The sequence below is a fragment of the Thunnus maccoyii genome, chromosome 10 (genome assembly GCF_910596095.1).
Source record: "Thunnus maccoyii chromosome 10, fThuMac1.1, whole genome shotgun sequence".
In the NCBI taxonomy this organism is placed as follows: domain Eukaryota; kingdom Metazoa; phylum Chordata; class Actinopteri; order Scombriformes; family Scombridae; genus Thunnus; species Thunnus maccoyii.
In genome coordinates this window covers 17,622,957-17,643,597 of record NC_056542.1, presented here as the reverse complement: position 1 = coordinate 17,643,597, position 20,641 = coordinate 17,622,957, and the positions used below count along the sequence as shown (strand labels likewise).

Here is a 20,641-nt window from a genome sequence, read left to right as displayed (position 1 = left end):
GTTGTCTGCTCGGTAGGCAGAGTGTGCATGCATGCCTGTATGTGTGTGTGTGTGTTCCCACAGTGCCAGTGGCTACTGTCAGCTCGGTGCCTCATGCAGCTTGTTTCATGTGCCTGCCGCTGGCTAAAACAAAGCATTAACATTGGCCTGCAGTTGCTTCAATTCATTTTCAAAGAACAATGACAGCGAAGGAACGGTGTTATTTAATGTTTATTTCATGTTGCACAGTGTGGGCGTTCAGAAGTGGGAAGCGACTTGGCTTGGTTGAGAGATTGCCTGTGTTTAAGGACGAGTGTGTAAATGGGTAAGTGCATGTCTGTATGTTTTTTTATGTGAGTGTATGTTTTGGCATGACAACAGATAGCTGTAGGATCAGCAGAACCTTCAGCCCGCTAGTCCAGAGTGGAGGTTGTGTATGAAAATGGAAATGAAAGCAGAATGCAGGAGAGAACCTGCTGCCGGGCCTTTTCCTAATGGTCCATTGGCCCCATCTTGTCCAAACCGGAATAATAGAATCATACTTGAGCTATGAGTAATAGCTCCATGTTTTATTTGGTACAGAATATTTATTTTTCTTTTGGAGGAAGTACAAATTGAAGAACAAAGTGAATTTTTAGTAGCATCTTCTGGTACCAGATACATACAAATCAAGTTCTCTAAATTTTACATTAGGGGGAAATAAAAGAATCTTACAATATTATAAATTTGGGATTGGAGATTAAGTCATACTGTGCAGATTATGATTTACTTTTACTCATTTCTATTTGCATCATGGTTGCTTTGGTTTTTTATTTGGTGCAGAGACAGTAAGACAATGTTATTTAACAGCTTAAAAACATACTAAGCATTATTATATCACCTGGATACTTCATGACTTTCCCTGATTTTATAAGAAGTGCTCATAAACTTTATGCAGAACTGATTACATGTTTTAGAAATCCACTACAGAAAATGACACATTGCTTCTGTCTGGGGTCTCGGAGACCTCAGCTTTAAAACAAAGTGAAATGCTAATGCAATGGGGTTTTCACTCTTTATCTGTGATTGGTATTGACAGTACTTTTTACATACCACTGTCGCTCCAAAATCCCAATAGCTCTATTTGGCTTTCAGTCAATGGAGTTTTCCAACAACATGTTCATTAGAAGTCTAAATTAGTTAGACCACTATGGAGTCTATTTGATAACATAAATACAACATAAGTAATTTCTCAGTGTAACAGTGTAACATACTGTGCATGAGTTTGTGACTGACTTTGAAACAAACAAAAGTAATGTATATTTGTTGCATAGCTCATATAACATATAAACATGATATATTTCCTTATATGGTGTAATAACATTGCTTTATGGTCATGTCTGTAGTTTATCACCTTCATCAATTGTTCAAACTCAGTTTATGGCAATATGGCAAATACTTCCCTATTGGGATTTTAAGGTCAGATGGTGAGAAAAAGGATATTTAAAATAAAAAAAGTTGATCTTATCTCAAGTTATTAGCCTGTTGAAATAGAAATCTTGAGTACAAATGCATTGCTACATACTGTATGTGTGTGTTTGTATCTGTCTTGAGGTGTTCCACCTCTGTGTGTATGCTTGTAAGAGATGATGTGGTTGTCACACTCCTACTGGTACCTGCTGTGAAACTCTACCCAATGGGCAGGTTGACATGAAAATGTAAAGTAGCTTTCCATCAACACATATAACGTTAACACAACCAAATTCCATGACAAGAGATCATAAAAAATGCCTGCTTGCGTGTCTACTTGTGTGCTGCTACATGGCGTGTGTGTAGTGCAGGTGCGTCTCGTGTACCTGCTTGTGTGCATGGTCGTAGGAGTTGATGTGATTGTCAAACTCCTGGTGTCTGAGGTACTGCTTGTCACACAGCTCACAGTAGAAAAGAGCCTTCAGATCCTCCACTGAGCAGCCCAAAGCCCTCTCTGCACGCTCCTGGAGAAAAAGAGAGACGGAGAGAACGAGTGAGAGCGTTGGAGGGATTGAAGGAGAGAAATGAGGGGCTCAAGATAGAGGCATAAACAGACAGAGACATAAAGGGCTAGAGGGGAAGAGATAGAGAGGAAGGGGAGTGGGGGAGGAGGGTCGAAAGAATGGCAGATTGTTAGCCATTTAGAGCAAATCTGCATCCCAGAGACATCAGCAGTAATAGCCTCTACATGTGCTCTGCATAAAACTGTTAAATGGCTTCCCATTAAAGAACTCTGACTTTGCCGCTGCTGCGGCTGGAGGTTGGACAAAAGCACTGAAGCCCTGTGCTCATGGCAACTTGAACCTGGGGAAACACAGTGACTATAATAGAAACCTGCGTATGTACTGTAATGGCAAATGGTCTGACTGCAGAGGAAGTGGCAATTGAGGCCGACAGACAAAAAAAAAAGATCATCTAAAATACACAACTTAGACTTTCGTGCACCAGAAAAATTGTGCATGTGAAGAAGTTTCCGACAAATACACACACACACACACACACACACACACACACATACAGGCGTGTAAATAGCACATGGACGGACAGATATACATGCACTGAGCAAATGGCACATGGACCTCAGGGGATAAATCGCTTGTCTGCATGCTCACATCAGCCAGAGGGCTTTTTTTTCCTTGGTCCGAGGACATGTAGTGCTGTGTACAATACATGTGCGTGCTTGCCTGTGTGTACGTGTGTGTGTTTATGCGCACATGTGTGTGTGTTCAGGGGTGTGTGTGCATTCATGCCATGCTCTGCTTCAGAATGTAATTTCCCTCAGGCTAGGGGCTGCCAATAAACACTATTGAATTCTGTTCTACACTGACATGATGGGAATTTAATTTGAGGTTGTCACTTCTTTCTCTCTTTCTCTCCTTCTCTGCTTCTTTCCTTCCCTCAGTTCATCTCCCGCTTCTCTTTCTCCTTCTCTTGCCTGCTTTCATGCTGTCCCAGCCTTTTTTTTTTTCCTTGTCCAACTCACTCTTTTTCTCCTTTCCTTTATCTCGCTCTTTATCCTCCTCCTATTTGCCTTTTTCTCTCTTTCTGACTTGCTACTTTTCTGTTTGGTGAGCCCTGGGTCATGCAGTGACAGAGTCTATTGGCCCCAATTTGCTTCAGTAATATGACTGCACATAGGAACACAGGTAAGAGGAAATGAGAGGAAGGATAGGAATGCAGGCAAGAGGAGAAGTGACCCCTGCCTGCCCTGGCACACACACATACACACACACACCGCAGACACACAAACACACACACATACACATACACAAACACCTCAAAATTATTATTACCACTGAGTCTAACAATCCCTGATGTACATGCATCAGTTTTCACATACATAAATGCTATATGCAGACATCTTACTGCTTCACACACACTTACACACATATACAGGGGGGAAAAAACTGTCCCTCCTCTGGCATGTTCCATCTGCAGGTAGATGGCCTGCAGTCAACATGGGTGAAGAGGAGGCAAGGCCATAGAAAGGTAAGTAATATACATTGATCCTGTGTCAGTGTGTGTGTGTGTATGCCATGGTATTGATCTGCCTTGCAGGCTTAAGTCACAACCAGGAAATGATCCAATCACCCAGAGCGGCCTTTCCCTGAGTGCTGTCGGCGTGATGAGATTGAGATAATTAATGCTGTGTATTTGTCAACCTTTGGGCTCATGCAAGAATACACAGGAGTTGTGTAAGTGCATGCCTTCATACGTGTACTCATTATGTGTGTATACATGTAATATATTTTTTGTGTGTGTGCCCCCCAACACTTTCTTCTCACCTCTGCGTTCTGTCAGAGTAATTATTCTCAACAGTGACAATATATACGGAAAAGAGAGATGTATGTGCATGAAGGTGAATGCATCAAAGCAGAAATGTGTGCTTCGCTCTGTGTGTGTGTGTGTGTGTGTGTGTGTGCTTGAGTATGTGAACTCACAAGCCATTTGTTTATGTCAGAGGCATCCTGACACGCGATTCCCCATTTCCCCGCTGAATACTAAAATCAAACACGAGAGCTTTCATTTGCTTTAAATCTACACCTTATATGATTTTCTACTTTACCCTTATGCACCAACATGCATATACACACTTACATAAATACATCTACACATTCAGCACAAACACACACACTTATGCATGCACAGTCACACACAGTCTGTCAGCCTGATATACCAGTGCTAAATTAATCCAGACCTCAATTTACCTCACTAGCATAATTCTGTTTGCAGGAAAAAAAAAACACAATTGATATCCACAGGCCTGAATGGACAGTGATTGTTTGCCTGATTATGTGTGCGAGTGTTTGTGGATGTGAATGTGAATGTGTTTCCAGGCTTTTTTTTTTTTTTTTTTTTACTCTTTCCACTTATCCTCAATTTGTGAGAGAAGTGGTATGTTATCCCTCTTCATAGCTGAAATTATGCCACAAATAAGAGTTGTTATGAACCATGACCGGAGTTTCAGAAACACACGCATGTAATTTAATGTCTTGAGCTACTGTGGAAATTAACAGGTCACGCTTAAAGTGTTTTACACACGTGGTGTGTCAGCTTTTGGAAATGTGTGCACTGGAAACTAATGATATACAATATACTCATGAAAACCTCCTCAGAAAGGGAAAAAAAGTCTCCTGAGGAACCTCTGCGAGTTCTGCAGATTGAAACTGTGGCAGCACCTTTCTGATGCAATCACTCTGTCACTGCCATCATACCTATTCATTCTGCACTCTTAGTTTTTTTTAGATGTCTAACCTTTGTGGCATATGAAATCAAACATTTTTTTTGTCATACTGAAGTGGTTGTAAGCACACTCCACATAGACTTCAAATAAAAAAATAATCATACCAAAGGTTTTTCAGAATTCTTCATCTGGTGATCTTGACCTTCAAGACTGCTGATCTGCACAGAAAATTTGAGACCTGTTAGAAAAATATACTTCTTACTGTCATGATATTGCGACATTCACTTGAGGTAAGTTCAGTACTGCGGTCAAAAGAACAAATTGAAATGGGAGTTTTGTCGGTTATAATGGTCATGAAATCTAAGAATCAAAAACTAAAATGATAAAAAACACTATGAATGAAACTTATTTTCATGCTCAGTGTAGTAAATAGAGTGGAAAATAGTCATAAGCTTCTGTTATTTGAAGGCTACAGGTGAACTTAATGGATGACTTGTGATTTGAAAATATATAGAGCCATTTATTTTTTACACATTTGGTTATGATTTAATCAATGATATCAAAACAAAGAATTAAAATAGTATTCAGCTACCTACTGTGCTTTCATATGATATCGTATAATTGTTTCAATCGTTTCACTGGTCACTTTCTCGTGGGTTGTAATTAAATATTGAACAGCATTTTCATGGATGGCTGGACTCAGCCAATGTAGAGTGTGAGGGAGGACTTTTTGAATATTGAATATTACTGTAAAGTCACTCTGACACTGTATATTGAGAGCATTTTGCCTCCTTAATTTGATGTATTTCCTGTCAAAACAGGATATTCGGTTGAGACATAATAAGAGGAGAGATCATTAAAAACTGTAGGCTTAAGACAAATATAGAAATGTTTTTGTAGATGTGGAGAATCAGATGAAGTATTGTTTCGTATTCATGATAAGCATCAATCTGACACTTGTGCTTCTCCCTTGTGTCTCTTTTTTTTGTGCTGTATCTGTGGATAAGTGAATATGACTCAGTGTGCATATAGACAAACAGTGAGGACTTGAATAACATTTTTAGAAGTATGTAAATTTACATGCATCCTCAGACTTATGAGATATATTGACTTAGACATTATGAGATTAAACTGATCAGAAAAAAGTAATTTTTAACAGCATCACAACACAAGTTTTAATTGTGATCTTGGTTCAGTACAAAATTCAAACCATATCTAAACTAACAAAAAATAGGACAAAACAACACTCAGCATGCATAATAAATCCAAGAGGAGAGAAAAAAGAGAGCCCAGTAGCAACACAACTGGTGGTATCAGATTCTCTCTGTTCAAATATACTGTATTAACTTCTACTGAAGAGAACTTCTTCTGCATAGGGGCAGAAAAATAAAGTAAAACTTAATGAATATAGCTAACTTTGAGGTAACTACTGTTAAGGTAATTGCAGTTGAAATAACACTGATACGAACATGGGTCATACAAGGTTACATGCCAATTAGCAGCATGTCTCTTTATGAGCCCTCTACAGTGATGTGTATGTCTGTAATATCTCTTCTTGGTTTCAATTTGCAAGTACTGTTTCTCTTTGCCCCTGTGTATTATCTTTTGTATGTTATTATGATTATCATGACTGTTCCACTTGACTTTTTAATTTTTTAAAGAAACTTTGCTTCTTTTCAGCTCTGCTAGTCGACTCATGCTGCTGTTAAACCCATTGTAAAGCATAAAGTATTAAACCTTTTGTTGTTGACAAAAAACGGCTGACTGTCAATCAACTGACTCACACTGTGTTTACATCGGCTGTTTCCTCCTTTTGTAATTAATGAGGAAATATAAAACAATGGAACACGAAAATGGGCAAAATAATATGTGTATCCTTGTCTAAACTCTGTTAATCAGACCTTCAGGGATTTCATAGTGTTGCTATTCACAAAGCAACAACTGGAGAGTCCTAGACAAGATCTCTTTAAATATGGAGGCTGTCTAACTATTTAGATATGTAATTTAATTTACATGGTGTGGTATCTAATGAGTGAAGTATTCATTCTCTCTTTTGCTTAAGACAGATCTCTCTGTTCTTACCCTCTTTAAATTGTGTAAATGGTAAGATCTTAGTTATGAGACCACACAATGTGAGCAGAGAGGAGAGGAGAGGAGAGGAGAGGAGAGGGACACTGGGACAAACTGTGAATAGGAGACATTTATGAATTCAGAGAACTTCTAATTGATACTGTGCCTTGTGAGAACAATTCAATAAACAATGCATAACTGTTTATCAAGCCCAATTAAGTCTTTAATTATCTTCAGCTATAATTATCACCCTAACTTGGCCAATGTAATGAATAGAAACAATTCCATTTGTGGTAGAAAATAATTCAGCAAATCTGTTTGCCTCCTGCTCTGCTCCTCTCCCGGTCTATTTACATGTATCTGCTGCTTTGATTTCTTCTCTGCTTGTCTGTAAGTGTTCCTGTGATTCTCTCTGTCAGACACACATGCACAAGTGGAGAGAGTCTGGCGGCATGAGAGTCTGGCGGTGTGAATTCTGGCCATTCTTCTGTAGCTAATGACAGCTGACCTGAGGGCTAAGTTGCTTGTTACTGTAATGACCTGTAGATCTCAGTGGCAGACACGCTTGTGCACAGGTGCACACACACACACGCACACGGACTGCCAAACAGGATAGCAGAGTGTTAATGAGCTGATATTTGCAGCCCTAATGCATCTCCCTTGACTGCTTTTAATATGCCTCCATGGCCAGTACCCACCCATTTATTCATTTGATGTGTGTGTAATCTGCATCTGCATGTACGTCCTGGTCTGTCTTTGTCTGCATGCAACCATCTGATAGTGTTTGTGTATCTTTGTTTGCTCCAGATCATTACAGCCAGTTAGAAATATAGCCAAAACAAGTACATAGAGCCACCATAGCCAAAACCACAGATGTGTTGACCATAGATACGGTCATCAGGGTTTTCTTACAGCCAAAAGGACAGATGTGTTAGCACCAGTGAGCTACGTCATCTCAAACCCTGCCAGCAACTCCGTGAAATAGACACTAGGACAGGCTAAAATAATTCAGAATGCAAAATTTCCACAAATATAGAAAAGTACAAAGTGTACGCTATGTGTCAGGTGGGTCATGACTCATTGTGTTTCTGTGTAAACTGTATGCTATCTTAAGTACCCAGCCTCTACACCATGAATCATCCGTGTTTGTCTCATTCTCCTCTGTTTCTTTGTGTTTTGCTCAAACTATAACCAAGAACTCTGTCTCTCCCTGACCTTTTATATTCAGCAGCACGCAAGTAACAGACTGAATAAATAAATGATGAAGAGATTATATTTGCTAATTTGCCCTGTGCCCTTTGTTGCCTTGTTGAAATGAGGAGTGTTCCTCCCCTGATTTGATCCTTAAACTGAGCGCCTGGGTCCTTTGTAGTGGATATTTTGTTAAATCCAGTTCTCCAAGTTAAATTTCACCATTGCAGGACAATATGTGGATATATTCTGTGTATTTATTGTGTTGGCTCTGTTCTCCAACATAGGGCATTTGAAATGAAATAATGACCATGAGGTTAAAGTGCCAACTTCCAACTTTAAAGGGGTACTCCAGTGATTTAGTATTGCACTTTCATAAAATTGGGGGACTTATAAGAAACAGATATAAAAAAGGAGAGAGATCATAATTGGTATTTTAGTCCTTAGTGTGGGCTAAGCTTCAAGTATAATGCAACTCAGTAGCATTTTCTGTTAGACCCTCCCATTGCTTGTAAACTCTATGCCCCTAGTTTGCAGGCTCTCTGTTGTAAATTTTAAGTTTTAATACCAATCAAAGATAATTTTCCTAGATTATAAAAAGTTCCCTTTAGAGCCACAGAAGACATAAAACTGTTTTCACAGGCTGAGTAGTTATTCTCAGGTCTCAAGGTATAAAACTGGTGGAGTGCCCTTTAAATTTAAGGGTGTTCATGTCCAAAGCAGATGAAATGTGTAAAAATTGTGGCCAATTTTTAAAATAGTGCCCAAATTTTAGGGGACCAAAAGTAATTGTGCAATTAAACATAAACATTACATAGACATAGACAACATAGACATCAGCAGACACGTATAGACTTGTACTGCAGCAATCTTGATGATTTTTCAAGATCTGGTTATTGAATGAGAAATTACATGTCCAATGTAGTCAGCACTGCCAAAAGTCTTATATGTAATTTTCACCATTGAATGACATGAGGAAGAGAAATATTGGGGAACATCTTAAACAATAGTTCATTTGGATTGAGATCAGGTGACTAACTTGGCCAGCCAAGAATATTCCTCTGTTTTGCCTTAAAAACATCTTGATTGCTCTATCTGTATATTAAGGATCACTGACCTGCTGCATTGTCCAAAAAATCCCGTCTCTGTATAAGATGTGCTACAATTCGCACATTTCAATATGGATGACACATGCTTTGAGCAGACAGCTGAAAGTCTGCACTGTTTTATTCTTAAAGGACAGGTTCATAATTTTTCAAGTCTGTCTTAATACACTAGTCAGGTGTCCATATGAACACTGAAACAGGTTTTGCTCAATGTAATAATTTCTCCTGTTCATACTGGCTATTACATGATTCCTAATGTGTGTACAATGTAAGTGATGAGGAGACAAAATCCACGGACCTCATTCTGTGCAAAAATATATTTAAAAGCTTCAGCAGTCTAGTTTAGTCAAATAAAGTGCATATCTTCCACAGTTACAGTCTTTTTAGTAAAAAATCCCTCTTTGTGTTTCCCTGGACAGTGTTTCCCTGTTGCACTGCAGAGGAAGTATACTTTAAAAGATATACACTTGATTTGACAAATGCGGATGGCTGACGCTTCATATTAGCTTCAGATAAACTTTTAAATATATTTTTGCGCAGAATGAGGTCTGAGGATTTTGTCCTCTCAAGAACATTAGGAAGGGATCTTTTAATGGTCAGAACAGGAAGAATGATAACAGAAAGCTTTCATTGTTAATTTGGGCACCTGACTATTGTTTTAAGACAGATTTGAAAAAATTATGAAACTATCATCTAATCTATCTAATAACTGTCTAAATAGTTACAGACCGAACTGTAAGCGCTGCTTTTGCATTCTGTTTAGATTAAATGTGCTGCAAAAATGAATCTGCCCTGAACACATCTGTATGCATCTATGCTGCTGATAGATTTTGAGACGTAAGCCTATTTATAAAAGGATAGAGAGTGCTACAGGCTCCATAATGTGTGGCATATCATATCCAAATATAAAAGAAGATGAAAAATAAAGAGAAGAAGGGTGTTCAAAAACATCAAAATGACTGTACTACCTTTTTGTGGGGCTACAGTAGGAAGCCTGTGGCATGGACAAATTGCACCGCTCTCCTGCTGAAGTCATAAATCTATGATTAGTCACAAGGCCCAACCAAACGATCTCTCAGCGAGCAATCAAAATTTAATTCCCTGTCCATCAAAATGCAAGGCCAAAGAACCCCTCCACTGATCTGCTCACCCCTCCCTGGCGTTCTCTCTATCTCTCTTCTCCATTCAACGGGACTCGCTTGTTTTCATGTTATTCATGCTCTGTATCAGTGATCAATCCTATTCGGTGCCACATTTAAAATCTACCCACCTCTCAACATTCCTCCCCCTTCTCTCTCAATCTCTCTATGTTTGTGGCCTCCTGAGTACAATGTGAGCTCAGCCTTTGGCTTGTGCAGGACAAGGCAAGATTCACCGGGGCAGAGCGCATCTTACAGACCAGAAAAAAAGGAGAGGACATCTTAAGACAGTTTTTCCAATTGAACAAACATGACCCATACTTCCTTTCCGGACGTTTTGTGGATAAAATTTGTGTTGGGTGTCAAGGCACAAGCACAAAAGCAGGGAAGCGTGCATGCAAATTCCTAAAATACCCGTGCGTTCTACAAACTCCTCTGTGTCTTTTAATGTATTTTTATGATCCTACCACTCCCTCACTGTGCTCTTCAGGGACTTGCATCTGTTTCTCTAAAAGGCAAAGGTTTCCTTCCCTTTTTCTCAATGCACATTAAGGAGAACACCATAAGCCAATTACGGGAAGACAAAGGACAGTAGGTATAAAGGATGCAGAGGTGAACTTAACTCTTTGTTTCTTCCTTTTTTCACACAATCTACATGTAGATACTAAATATCCTTTGCATGCAGTCCGTTTTTCTTGCACCTCTTGTATTCTTCTTTGATGCTCAGTCCACAGCTTCTCCTGGGGGTGAAAATGACATAAGTATATCACTGAATCAAATGAGAGCCTTGGATGGCTAGATTGGTGAGATCTGATCGCCTCTTATCCTTTCACAATCTCCTCTCCTCTCCTCTCCTCTCCTCTCCTCTCATTTATTTCAGGTCTTCCTTTATTGTAGTCTTTTATTACATTTTTGAGAGCTTCTCCGAGTGACTCTTGCTTTCTCTGTTTTTCCTCTCTCATCCATTAAAAGTACTTGTCAGTTATGTGTCTTTCCATCTGTGTGCCTATCAGGCTTCTCTCCTTTCTTGCTAAATGTCATCCTCGGTATTAAATGCTTAGCTGGCAGAAAAATGGAATTATATGGACCATACACTCTTGACATTTAAATTACAGACACAATTGAAAACCCAGTGCAGATAAATGGATATACAGTGTAGTTAAGTTGGTACACACACCAACCAAACACACACGCACACAGGCACTTACATGCTGTCTATCATATTCCTGTCTGTCCAGAAAAGGCCGCTGATTGACTGCCTAAAAGAGGATTGCATCTCTATCTGTGAAAGTGATCAAACTGTGGACTGCAATCTGTCAGAGTGTGATGATACAGATTAGAATGAAAGTTAAGAAGATGAAGGTAATCACTTTGGGAAGTGACAGATTTTAAGAACAGGATTAATATGATTGCAGATTACACGCTACACTCTTTAACGCTCGGCTAAGTCTCGCCAACTCAGAAACTTCCAGATGAGGGCGAGGGGCGTGATAGTCGGAGGGGGAAAGCGGGGACGAGTGAAAGAGAACGATGGGTGGCTGTTGTTGGGGAATTGAGGAATGATTACTCTCTTTCAGGCGTTTATGATTGCAGCTTCATTTGAAGCGTTCCAGTATGGGTGAGCTTTTGTATGTGCGTGAGTGTGTCAGTGTACGTTAGCTCTGTGTGGTTTATTTGTGCTATCAGGGGGATAATATGAGTGTGTCCAATAAGAGTGAGTGATCTTTTCTCTGGCACATTAGAGTATGAGTGCATGGATGGCTAATGATACTACAGACGTGAAAGGCTGAAATAACTGTTCGCTTCAACACCATCACCCCTTGTAGCTACACACGCTCAAACAGGACACACACACATACACACACAAGAAAAAAGTCACTGAACTTGCTCTGTGGTGCACATCAGTCCAACTTTGTTAAAGCTGGTTTTGCTGTGCTCAAAGATTGTGTAGCAGTTAAGACCCTGCGCTGGCCGTGGACTGAAAGCCCGCCAGGACTCTCTCTGCTTTCAACATCCTGCTGTGCCTTCCTCCATCTCTCTGCTCTCCACATCTCTTTCTCCCTCTGTGTGTATCACTATCTTTCCCAACTTCTATCCAGCCCTCTGTATGGCTGCATTAGTATGTATGGCCGTGTAGCTCAGGGTTTAGAGGTTTATGTCTCCTAATAGACAGAGATTTGTCCTGTCACACCAACACCCACATACAGCTTACAGAGAAAGACAGCGAGAGAGCGACTCCCTCCGCTCTGTGTGTTGAGGGGAAAGAAAGAACATTTATGTTCCTGTCTTATCTCCAGAGAGAAAGGTTCCATTTCTGTACAGACAAATCATAAAGCATTCATTTGTGGCTTTCTCTTCTTTTCTCCCACGCTTTTCATCTTTTTCTTCTCCTCCCCCCCTCTCCCGCTCTCTCTCTCTCTCTCTCTCTCTCACTGCCTTTCTCTACCCCTTTCTCTCCTTCTTTCACTCGCCGTGATTGGATTAAGACCAAAGAAACAGAGTGAGGAGATGAGGAAGGGATGAGAGCTTATTAAGCATGTGAGAGGTGAGATGACATTAAGCTGTATAGCAAGAGATTGAGGAAGAGGTGTGTGTGACCAAGTGTGCAAGTGTATGTGTGTGGATGTGCGGGGGTGTGTGTGTGTGTACGGCACATTTCTGTATTTATCCTTGCAGAAGGTAGGGTGAGACGAGGGAGGAAGTGAGGCGTTTAGCTGTGGAGCACTTTAATCAAGGGGCGAGCAATCCTGCATGACCCACTCTGTCATCCATTATTGATGCCTGCCTCAGCCAGGCTGATGAATCATTAAGCTACTCATCAGGCCTGGGAATTCTGCCTCCTTCTCAGCCGATGACACTCATTTACATAAATCACACGCTGCTATTTTTCACACGCTCACACATAAACACAAACACACACCCACATTCAACCACTTGCACAAAGTTCACAGGCTTTGGCTTGCTTTGTGATGTGCACAGCTCACAAAGCTTTCCCAAAAATGTACATTTCTGTCATACCTGTGAGAGACGAGTTAAATCGAGCTGCAAACACAGAATTTAGAATGGGGCTTGTACTCCCGCTGTTCTTGACAAGCACTCGGCAGCTCCAACACACTCAGAGATGAAAAAACAATATGTTCCACATCCTCCGGACCTCACATTATATTTGTTTCCCTTCAGTAGATGACAGACATAGTTCGCATATGCAATCCAAACAATCACAAACATAAATGCATAGCTAAGTTTTTCATGACGAGAGAAGAAAGTGAAACAGGAGAAATGACAGAGAGAAACAAAAAGAGGCAGAGAGAAGCAGATCTTACAGAGTTTGTGTTTACTTCTTGCCTCTGGGTTTTATGGCAGAGGAAAAGTGGAGAATCTTAGGGAAATTGATGAATACCCATGACATGCAGGCACACATGCACTCACACACACACACACACACACACACACACATACACACACACACACACACACACACACACACACACACACACACACACACACACACACGCACACACTCCACCCACACATTTCTTCTCATCTTTGTGGGGTTTCCCTCGCTCCTCTCCTCTCCTCTCCTCTCCTCTCCTCTCCTCTCCTCTGCTCTCCTCTCCTCTCCTCTGCTCTCCTCTCCTCTCTTCTCCTCTCCTCTCCTCTCCTCTCCTCTCCTCTCCTCTCCTCTCCTCTCCTCTCCTCTCCTCTCTTCTCCTGCTGTTTCCACATCTTCCCATTTTAGTGTTGTGACTAATCCTGTACCACAGGGTAAGAATATACCTCACAGCAAGGGTAAGAAGGCCCCATAGCAGACTCATGCACAAACGCACAAACACAATCATGACAAACATACATACACAAACAGACAGACAGGGGAAACAGGCACCCTGCCCATATAAAAGAGGTAGCCAAGCCCTGGTGGCTGGTAGCTGGAGGCTGCTTGCAGACCACTGTGATCCTGCCATCCTGGCAGCACGCAGCCAGGACATTTCTGCATAGCGCTAAGCTGAGCGCCTGGCATCTCCAATCTGCTAAACACAGGAATGCTGCTGCTCATGATAATTGCGGTGGGTTGTTCTCTCCATCACGGCTGATGTGAAGGCTGGTTGAAGCAAACAGCATGAATTATTAGTGTCTGCATCATGGCTCATGCTGCTGGTGGAGGTAAGTCTGATATAATTTGATGCATTGTTACTGATGCATGACTGACCCTGTGCTATCAGAATGTCCTAGTAGGTCCTATCTGCCGTGATACATAAACATGAGAGCACACCAGAATGAACACACATGAGAGCACAATGTTATTATAATACTACATGCAGTTTTGCCTCGCTTGTACTCTTGGTGATATTTTCCCCCCTTCCTTTATGTGTGTATTTACAAGTGCATTCCACTACTGTATAATATGTGCACACATAGTGTACAAGCAGTATATCCCCAGGTAGAAATTTAATAAGGTAATGGCTCAATAATAGCCTTTTCATCTCCCTGAATCCTTGACCCGAACATTGACCCTTTTCTCTGCTTATTTTCCCTCAGGGCTATCTGTCAGAGGTCAGAGGGGAAAGGTGAAAGGTCAGGGGTAAGAGGCTGTGGCTGATGCAGCAGAAACATGAAAGCCCACGTCGAGATTCGGCAAAGCCCCATTTATAAAACAGAAATTGCTTACAATCAATTTAGATCTTTCCCTAGCATTCCATATTAAAGCATTGACTGAATGAGGTAGAAATCTTAAAGTCCTTTCATCTGCTTAAGTCATAAATTCATTGTGTCATCAAGTGCCATCATGACAATAAAAATATGTCTCCATTTTTCTGCATATCTGACATCCAAATGAATTTTTCAACATCTTACAAATTACCAATGAATTTTTTGCTTATGTATATAGACCATTTTGTAACGTATATGATCAATTCTGAATAATTACATCAGTCTTTATTGAGGCTATGACCTAAAGCAGCCTGTGTGAGTGGATTGGTGTACCCAGCAGTGCAGTATGCACCATAACAACCTATTCTGCGCAAGGCACAGCAATGCAAAACATGAAAGCCTTGATCTTATGTCAACGATTTCAGGGAAGTGAAACTTGTTCATATGCATTAAAATTCCTCTGCCACTTTGATCTATAAATGCAAAGTGCCTGCACGTCTTCTTTCAGTCGCAGTTATTTTTATAAATCGGCCTTATGCACATGAAAAGTGGAAAAAAAGTAAGATCTGAAGATCAAGCTGAGGATGAATTCCAAGTTGCTTTATTCAGAAGGAGCCCCTTGGTCTCAGCTAGGCTGAGAGTAATTCCCGGGTTTCTTCTCAACCAGGAAGTGCTGGTTCACAGCCTCTATTTCAGTGAGTCATCTCTCCTCCAGCGGAGAGATAATTAATTTTTCTGAGCTGCTCTTAACCCTGGCCTGTGTGTCAGCGGTGGAGACACACATTGGCATTCAAGCACGCAGGTGCAAATATGTGTAACGTGCACACCCACATGTGCATGCAGGCACATATGCACACCGAGTTAATGGAGCTATAATTGTATCCCCAAATCTGTTCCTACATGAAAGCACAGAACCATGTAGAGCAGCAGAATGAGAGGCAGAGTTGAAGAGTAAAATGGAAGTTATTGAAGAACAGAAAAAGTGACCATCAAATAAAGCACCCCCTCTCTTTTCTTTCATTCCTTCAAGGATTTTTCAGCAATATTGCTACTACAATATTGCTCCCATCGCCTACACCCACAAACTCCCATATACACATACTGTACACACATATGCACACAAACACACACTCTCACACACCCTCACACACCTTCACACACACACACACACACACACACACACACACACACACACATAAAGATTCAAAGGCCTAAACAGTTGAACTTTTGACCTGCTAAAAAATGAATGGGCTGGAGAGATGAGACGAAAAGCAATAGGGGAGAGAGGGAGAAGGGGAAATGAGCAAAGGTATTGGTTAGAGAAATGGATGGAAGAAGAGACAGAAGGCAGTGGCAAATGAAAAAAAAAGAAAAAAAAAAGGCAGAGACAGAGGATTCAGAGTTCAGACTGCAGGGAACTGCAGAATCACTCCAAGAGAATAAAAGAGGACAAAACCTTGAATGGAACATGACATCCTAATGACTGCGAAATAAAAATGCTTTCATCTCTTCATCTCTCATCTGTCGTCTTGCTATCCACATTTTTTCAGGATGTGGGCAATGATACTTTTTTTATAAACGTGAATTGAGTAGCTTTTTGTGTGCGTATGAATCTGTTGTGAGCACGTCTTTCAGCCTCTACCTGAGCTGCTGTTCCAGATGGTTCATCAAACATCCCGTAATTATCAAACACTCACTAATTGTATGTGAGTGTGTGTGTTTATGTGTTGGTATGTCTCCAGGTAATTATCTGATGCTGCGATCACTAATGACCACACAGACAAACATCTGTCCCAGGGTAATATACAAAATGAGAGGTTGACCATCTGTTGTGTCTGTGTGTGTGTGTGTGTGTGTGTGTGTGTGTGTGTGTGTGTGTGTGTGCATGTACGCACGTGCATGTATGTATGTGTTTATGATAACTCGTGTGTCACTCACAACAATCATCTAATACCTGAATCTGCACTTTGGAGATCTTCGCCCACCTCATGATAAAAATTTTAAATCAACAAAACCAGCCCTCGCTATTATTACCAAACATTTTCAGCCCACACTGTACTGTTCAAACATGCTCACACACACACCCATGCAGGTCAGCTTGGCTCCACAGAAGTCCTTACAGTTACGCCACAGAAGAATACAGCATTTTACCCATCAGGCATCAGACCCAAAAAAACTTCCAATTCATAAGTTGACAGAACTTCCAGTCCAAACGGAGGGTAGTGAATGTCTTCTGGATGAGATATCATCCTTTATGTGATTGAAGAAATAGTTTTTTGTATAAGTTAAACCTGTGTGTGTGTCTGAGTTAGAGAGAGGGTGTGTGTTTGTGTGCATATGTGTGTATAGTATGCGTGTATGGGAGTTTGTGTGTGTATAGGCAATGAAATGTATTTCCAGTAAGCAGCAGGTCAAAGAGACATAAATAAAGAATGAGTCCGTCATCGGTAAATTGAATAAAGATCATCCCCATCTCAGAGGTGAACATGCATCACCAAGCCGGTGAGCACACTCAAGCAGAATCACAAAGACACCTATACATAGGTAGAGATGAATGCGCTCGTACATCTTGCGCTTCCTTCTTCTTCTCTATCCTTCCTGAGGGCGTGCTGCGTTGTTGTTGAGAGACTGGCAGGTTATGTCACCTCAAACAACAGGTTCATTTACAAGTTACACAATGTTGCACAAACAAACAGGAATGAAACTTGCTTGGTAAAAGATAAGAAATAGGGGTGGTTGGGGGGGAAACAAATCAGAGAAAGCTGAGAATGAGTTTGGAAAAGTCAGAAAACTGAGGCAACAGAGTAAAGGCAGCGCATTTCCTCCGGGGAACCATCCTGGTTATCAAGTAGAGGTTATTATTCTATGAAGCACTAATGAATCCATTAGCTAAATGAAATGTCAATAAAGGCTTCAGAGAGTGTTAAAATCGATGCCAACTGTCTCGTTCTCCCTGTCTCCCTCCCCTTTCTCTTCATCCTATCTCACCCATCTGTCCCAATTATTCACCTTTCTCCCCAACACACACACTCGTACACACACACACACACACACACTCTCTCTCTCTGGAGTGTTGAGTGTAAACTGTGATGGAGGACATTAGCGGTGATCAGTGGGAGCACTTTGCAGCGGTCAGCACACGGGAATGGTCCAGTCATACAGGACTTTAGTATTCAGCAGCACTCACCTGCTCACTCTCAAACTGCTCCACTAGGGCCTGATGGCTGAGCTGGTGTGTGTGTGTGTGTGTGTGTGTGTGTGTGTTTGTGTGCATTAACATTAGGCTTTATGAATGTGAGTGACTGCAATATTAGAGGCCTTGACTCTGAAATAGCTTTTCTGGGCTCAACAACTCTATAGCTGCTTTTAGGTTGGTATCACAAACACCTGATTTTATTTTAAACCCACATTTAACTAATCTCTTTCTTTCTGACATTTGTTGAACTTCATAAATGCCGAGATGCTATTACCAGCTTTACTATCCCCTGAGAGCTCTTCGATATTGAGCCTCTATCACTTATTATTATGATCATCATTAAAAGTGCACAAAGATTCCTGGGTATCGTGTTCACAGCCATGAGCAAAATGGCGCGCCAAATGGCGAACCAGTTGGCTCATCTCACCTCTGTCCCCTCATGATGGCTTAATATTTTTAGCTAAGCACTTGATTGGCTCGAACATGGCCGTGTTTTTTGTGCAGCTAAATAGTTGTTTCAAGATAATTGTTGAGGGCATATGTTTAAATGCCACCCCATTTACATAAACACTGTGCAGCTCCCTGCGGAATCAATGAAAACACGAGGGTACAAACGCAGAGTCACATCCACACACACACACACTCACACACACATACACGGTGGTGCACTAGCACTCATTTTGACACTCTGCTGTTTAGCTGAGGATTCATCTGTTTTCTGCAACGGCAGTGAAATACACATCAAAGTGATCTTCAGTGGATGAACAGTTAAGTATGCATACAAGGCTGTAATATTCTACAGAGGGACGATTTGTAAAGGGAAAATGGAGAGACGGAGGTAAAGTGGTTTACGGACAATAGACTAGAAGAGAAATGGGAGGTTTATCAGTTTGGATCTGTCTGAATTGAGGGATGCATTAAGGCTGTATCTGTCCTCTTTACACACACCTTTCCGTTGCTACGTTCCCCCTCCTGTCCTCTCTCTGCGCTGACACCAAGAACAAAATTCCTTTGAAGTGTTAATGAGAGTTTGAAGAATGACTCACCAGTGATGATTAAGCACTAATATACATACGGGAACCAAAATTTAGACACATCCGAGAGACCTATCACAATGACTAATTAGTGATGATAAAATAGAGCAAAATCTTAATCTAGACATACCGCAGCACTCCACAGGGAAGCTAGCTAAACAACAAACAGAGAACTCTTAACAAACACAAGAGGGTTTGTTGTGGTGGAAGAAGGGGGTTGTGTGTTGAGACGGCTGTTCTTCAACCACTCATAGGCTGCCTGTGTTTCCTTAATGCCGCATCGCCTTATCAAAGCGAAGACACAAGAAGTTACCCCTGACAAATCCCAGTTGTAAAATCCTTTGTACTCCACTCATCTGAGCAAAATCAAAGACCTGCTTGCTGTTGTGCTTGCTGGCGTGGCATCCTCTCTATATGACGGAATGGACAGGAGCGTAAGATGCCGCTCAGCATGTCTAAACGACTTGAGGAGGTGTGTTAAACTCACCCACTCCTGGCTCAAGGACTATTTTTCACCTAACGCAAGAGGTTACTTTTGAACTACTTGACCACAAGCGCAGCCTGTTTATCATGCTGACAGGCACATAAAATGGGGCCATGTCCACGCTAATATGGATAAATCTGAAAGCATGTCCTTTCTTTAAAAAATTCACCTTCCATATCCTCTTAGCCAGCATTTTCCAACACTGAAAACTTTCCACATGTAGATATATCTACATTAGTTTTGACATGGCCTTGGAGGTAAATGATGTCCCTCTTTACAATGACACATATTAAGCCTGCAGCTCGGAGAGAATGATGTGTATTCAACATAAAGCGAACCCCTATTTTTCCTCGCCTCTGTCCCTGATTCAGTGTTTTGATCAAGGACACTTATGAAATGTGGAGGATTGAAAGTAGATATTCTTGTTCTGATTGACTGCTGCTCTTGGCCTGTTTGTTTGTGTGAGTGCTGTGCTTTCACGGCATTTCTTGTTTTTCGGTAACACTTTACACAAAATTAGAAGTAGATACTGAGGAATGGGTGAGGAATGAATCAGTAATGACCTGATAAATGATGAATTGTTAATCAGTAGTTCCTGAATAACTCAGAATCGAAGACTGCACATTAGATAATGATGAAATATAGATATCTGTGAATCGACATACGATATTGACTCTTCATGAGTCGTTCCTGATTAATTCTGAACCAGATGCTGACTGGCACACAACGACTCATTAATTACTACTGTAATGACTTAAACATCAGTTACTTTTTTTGTGCACCCGCAAGTAAAGTGATCCATCATACTGAGTAGTTACTTGATCCCTCATTGCTTCATGATTATCTTACTCTTACCTACCCTTTTTGTGCCCCCCTCCATTTCAAGTAAAGCATCATCCTATAGAGTTTTTACAAGGGAATTCACAATTGTTCCCTATTAAAAAATAAAAAAATCAGACTCAGTAGGATTCTCAAAAAATCCTCTAATAATAATATTCACATACATTAATATTCACATCCACATTTTATTCTTTTTAAGGGAGACGCCTTTAAAATAAATGAATAAACAGAGTATGTAGCGCACCAGTGTAATTAAGCTTAA

The 20,641-nt window shown here is 40.9% G+C and overlaps 1 protein-coding gene across 1 annotated transcript in view; it reads right to left on the bottom strand.

Annotated features, from left to right (window-relative positions):
* The window catches only part of LOC121905138 (G patch domain-containing protein 8), a 32,294-nt gene that overhangs the window by 8,223 nt on the left and 3,430 nt on the right, over positions 1-20,641 (bottom strand). The window contains exons 2-3 of the mRNA XM_042423145.1: positions 4,837-4,890; positions 1,815-1,952 (exon numbers count right to left, since the gene is read on the bottom strand). Of these exons, the coding sequence (XP_042279079.1) occupies positions 1,815-1,952; positions 4,837-4,890 (192 nt within the window). The remainder of the gene's footprint in view (positions 1-1,814; positions 1,953-4,836; positions 4,891-20,641) is intronic.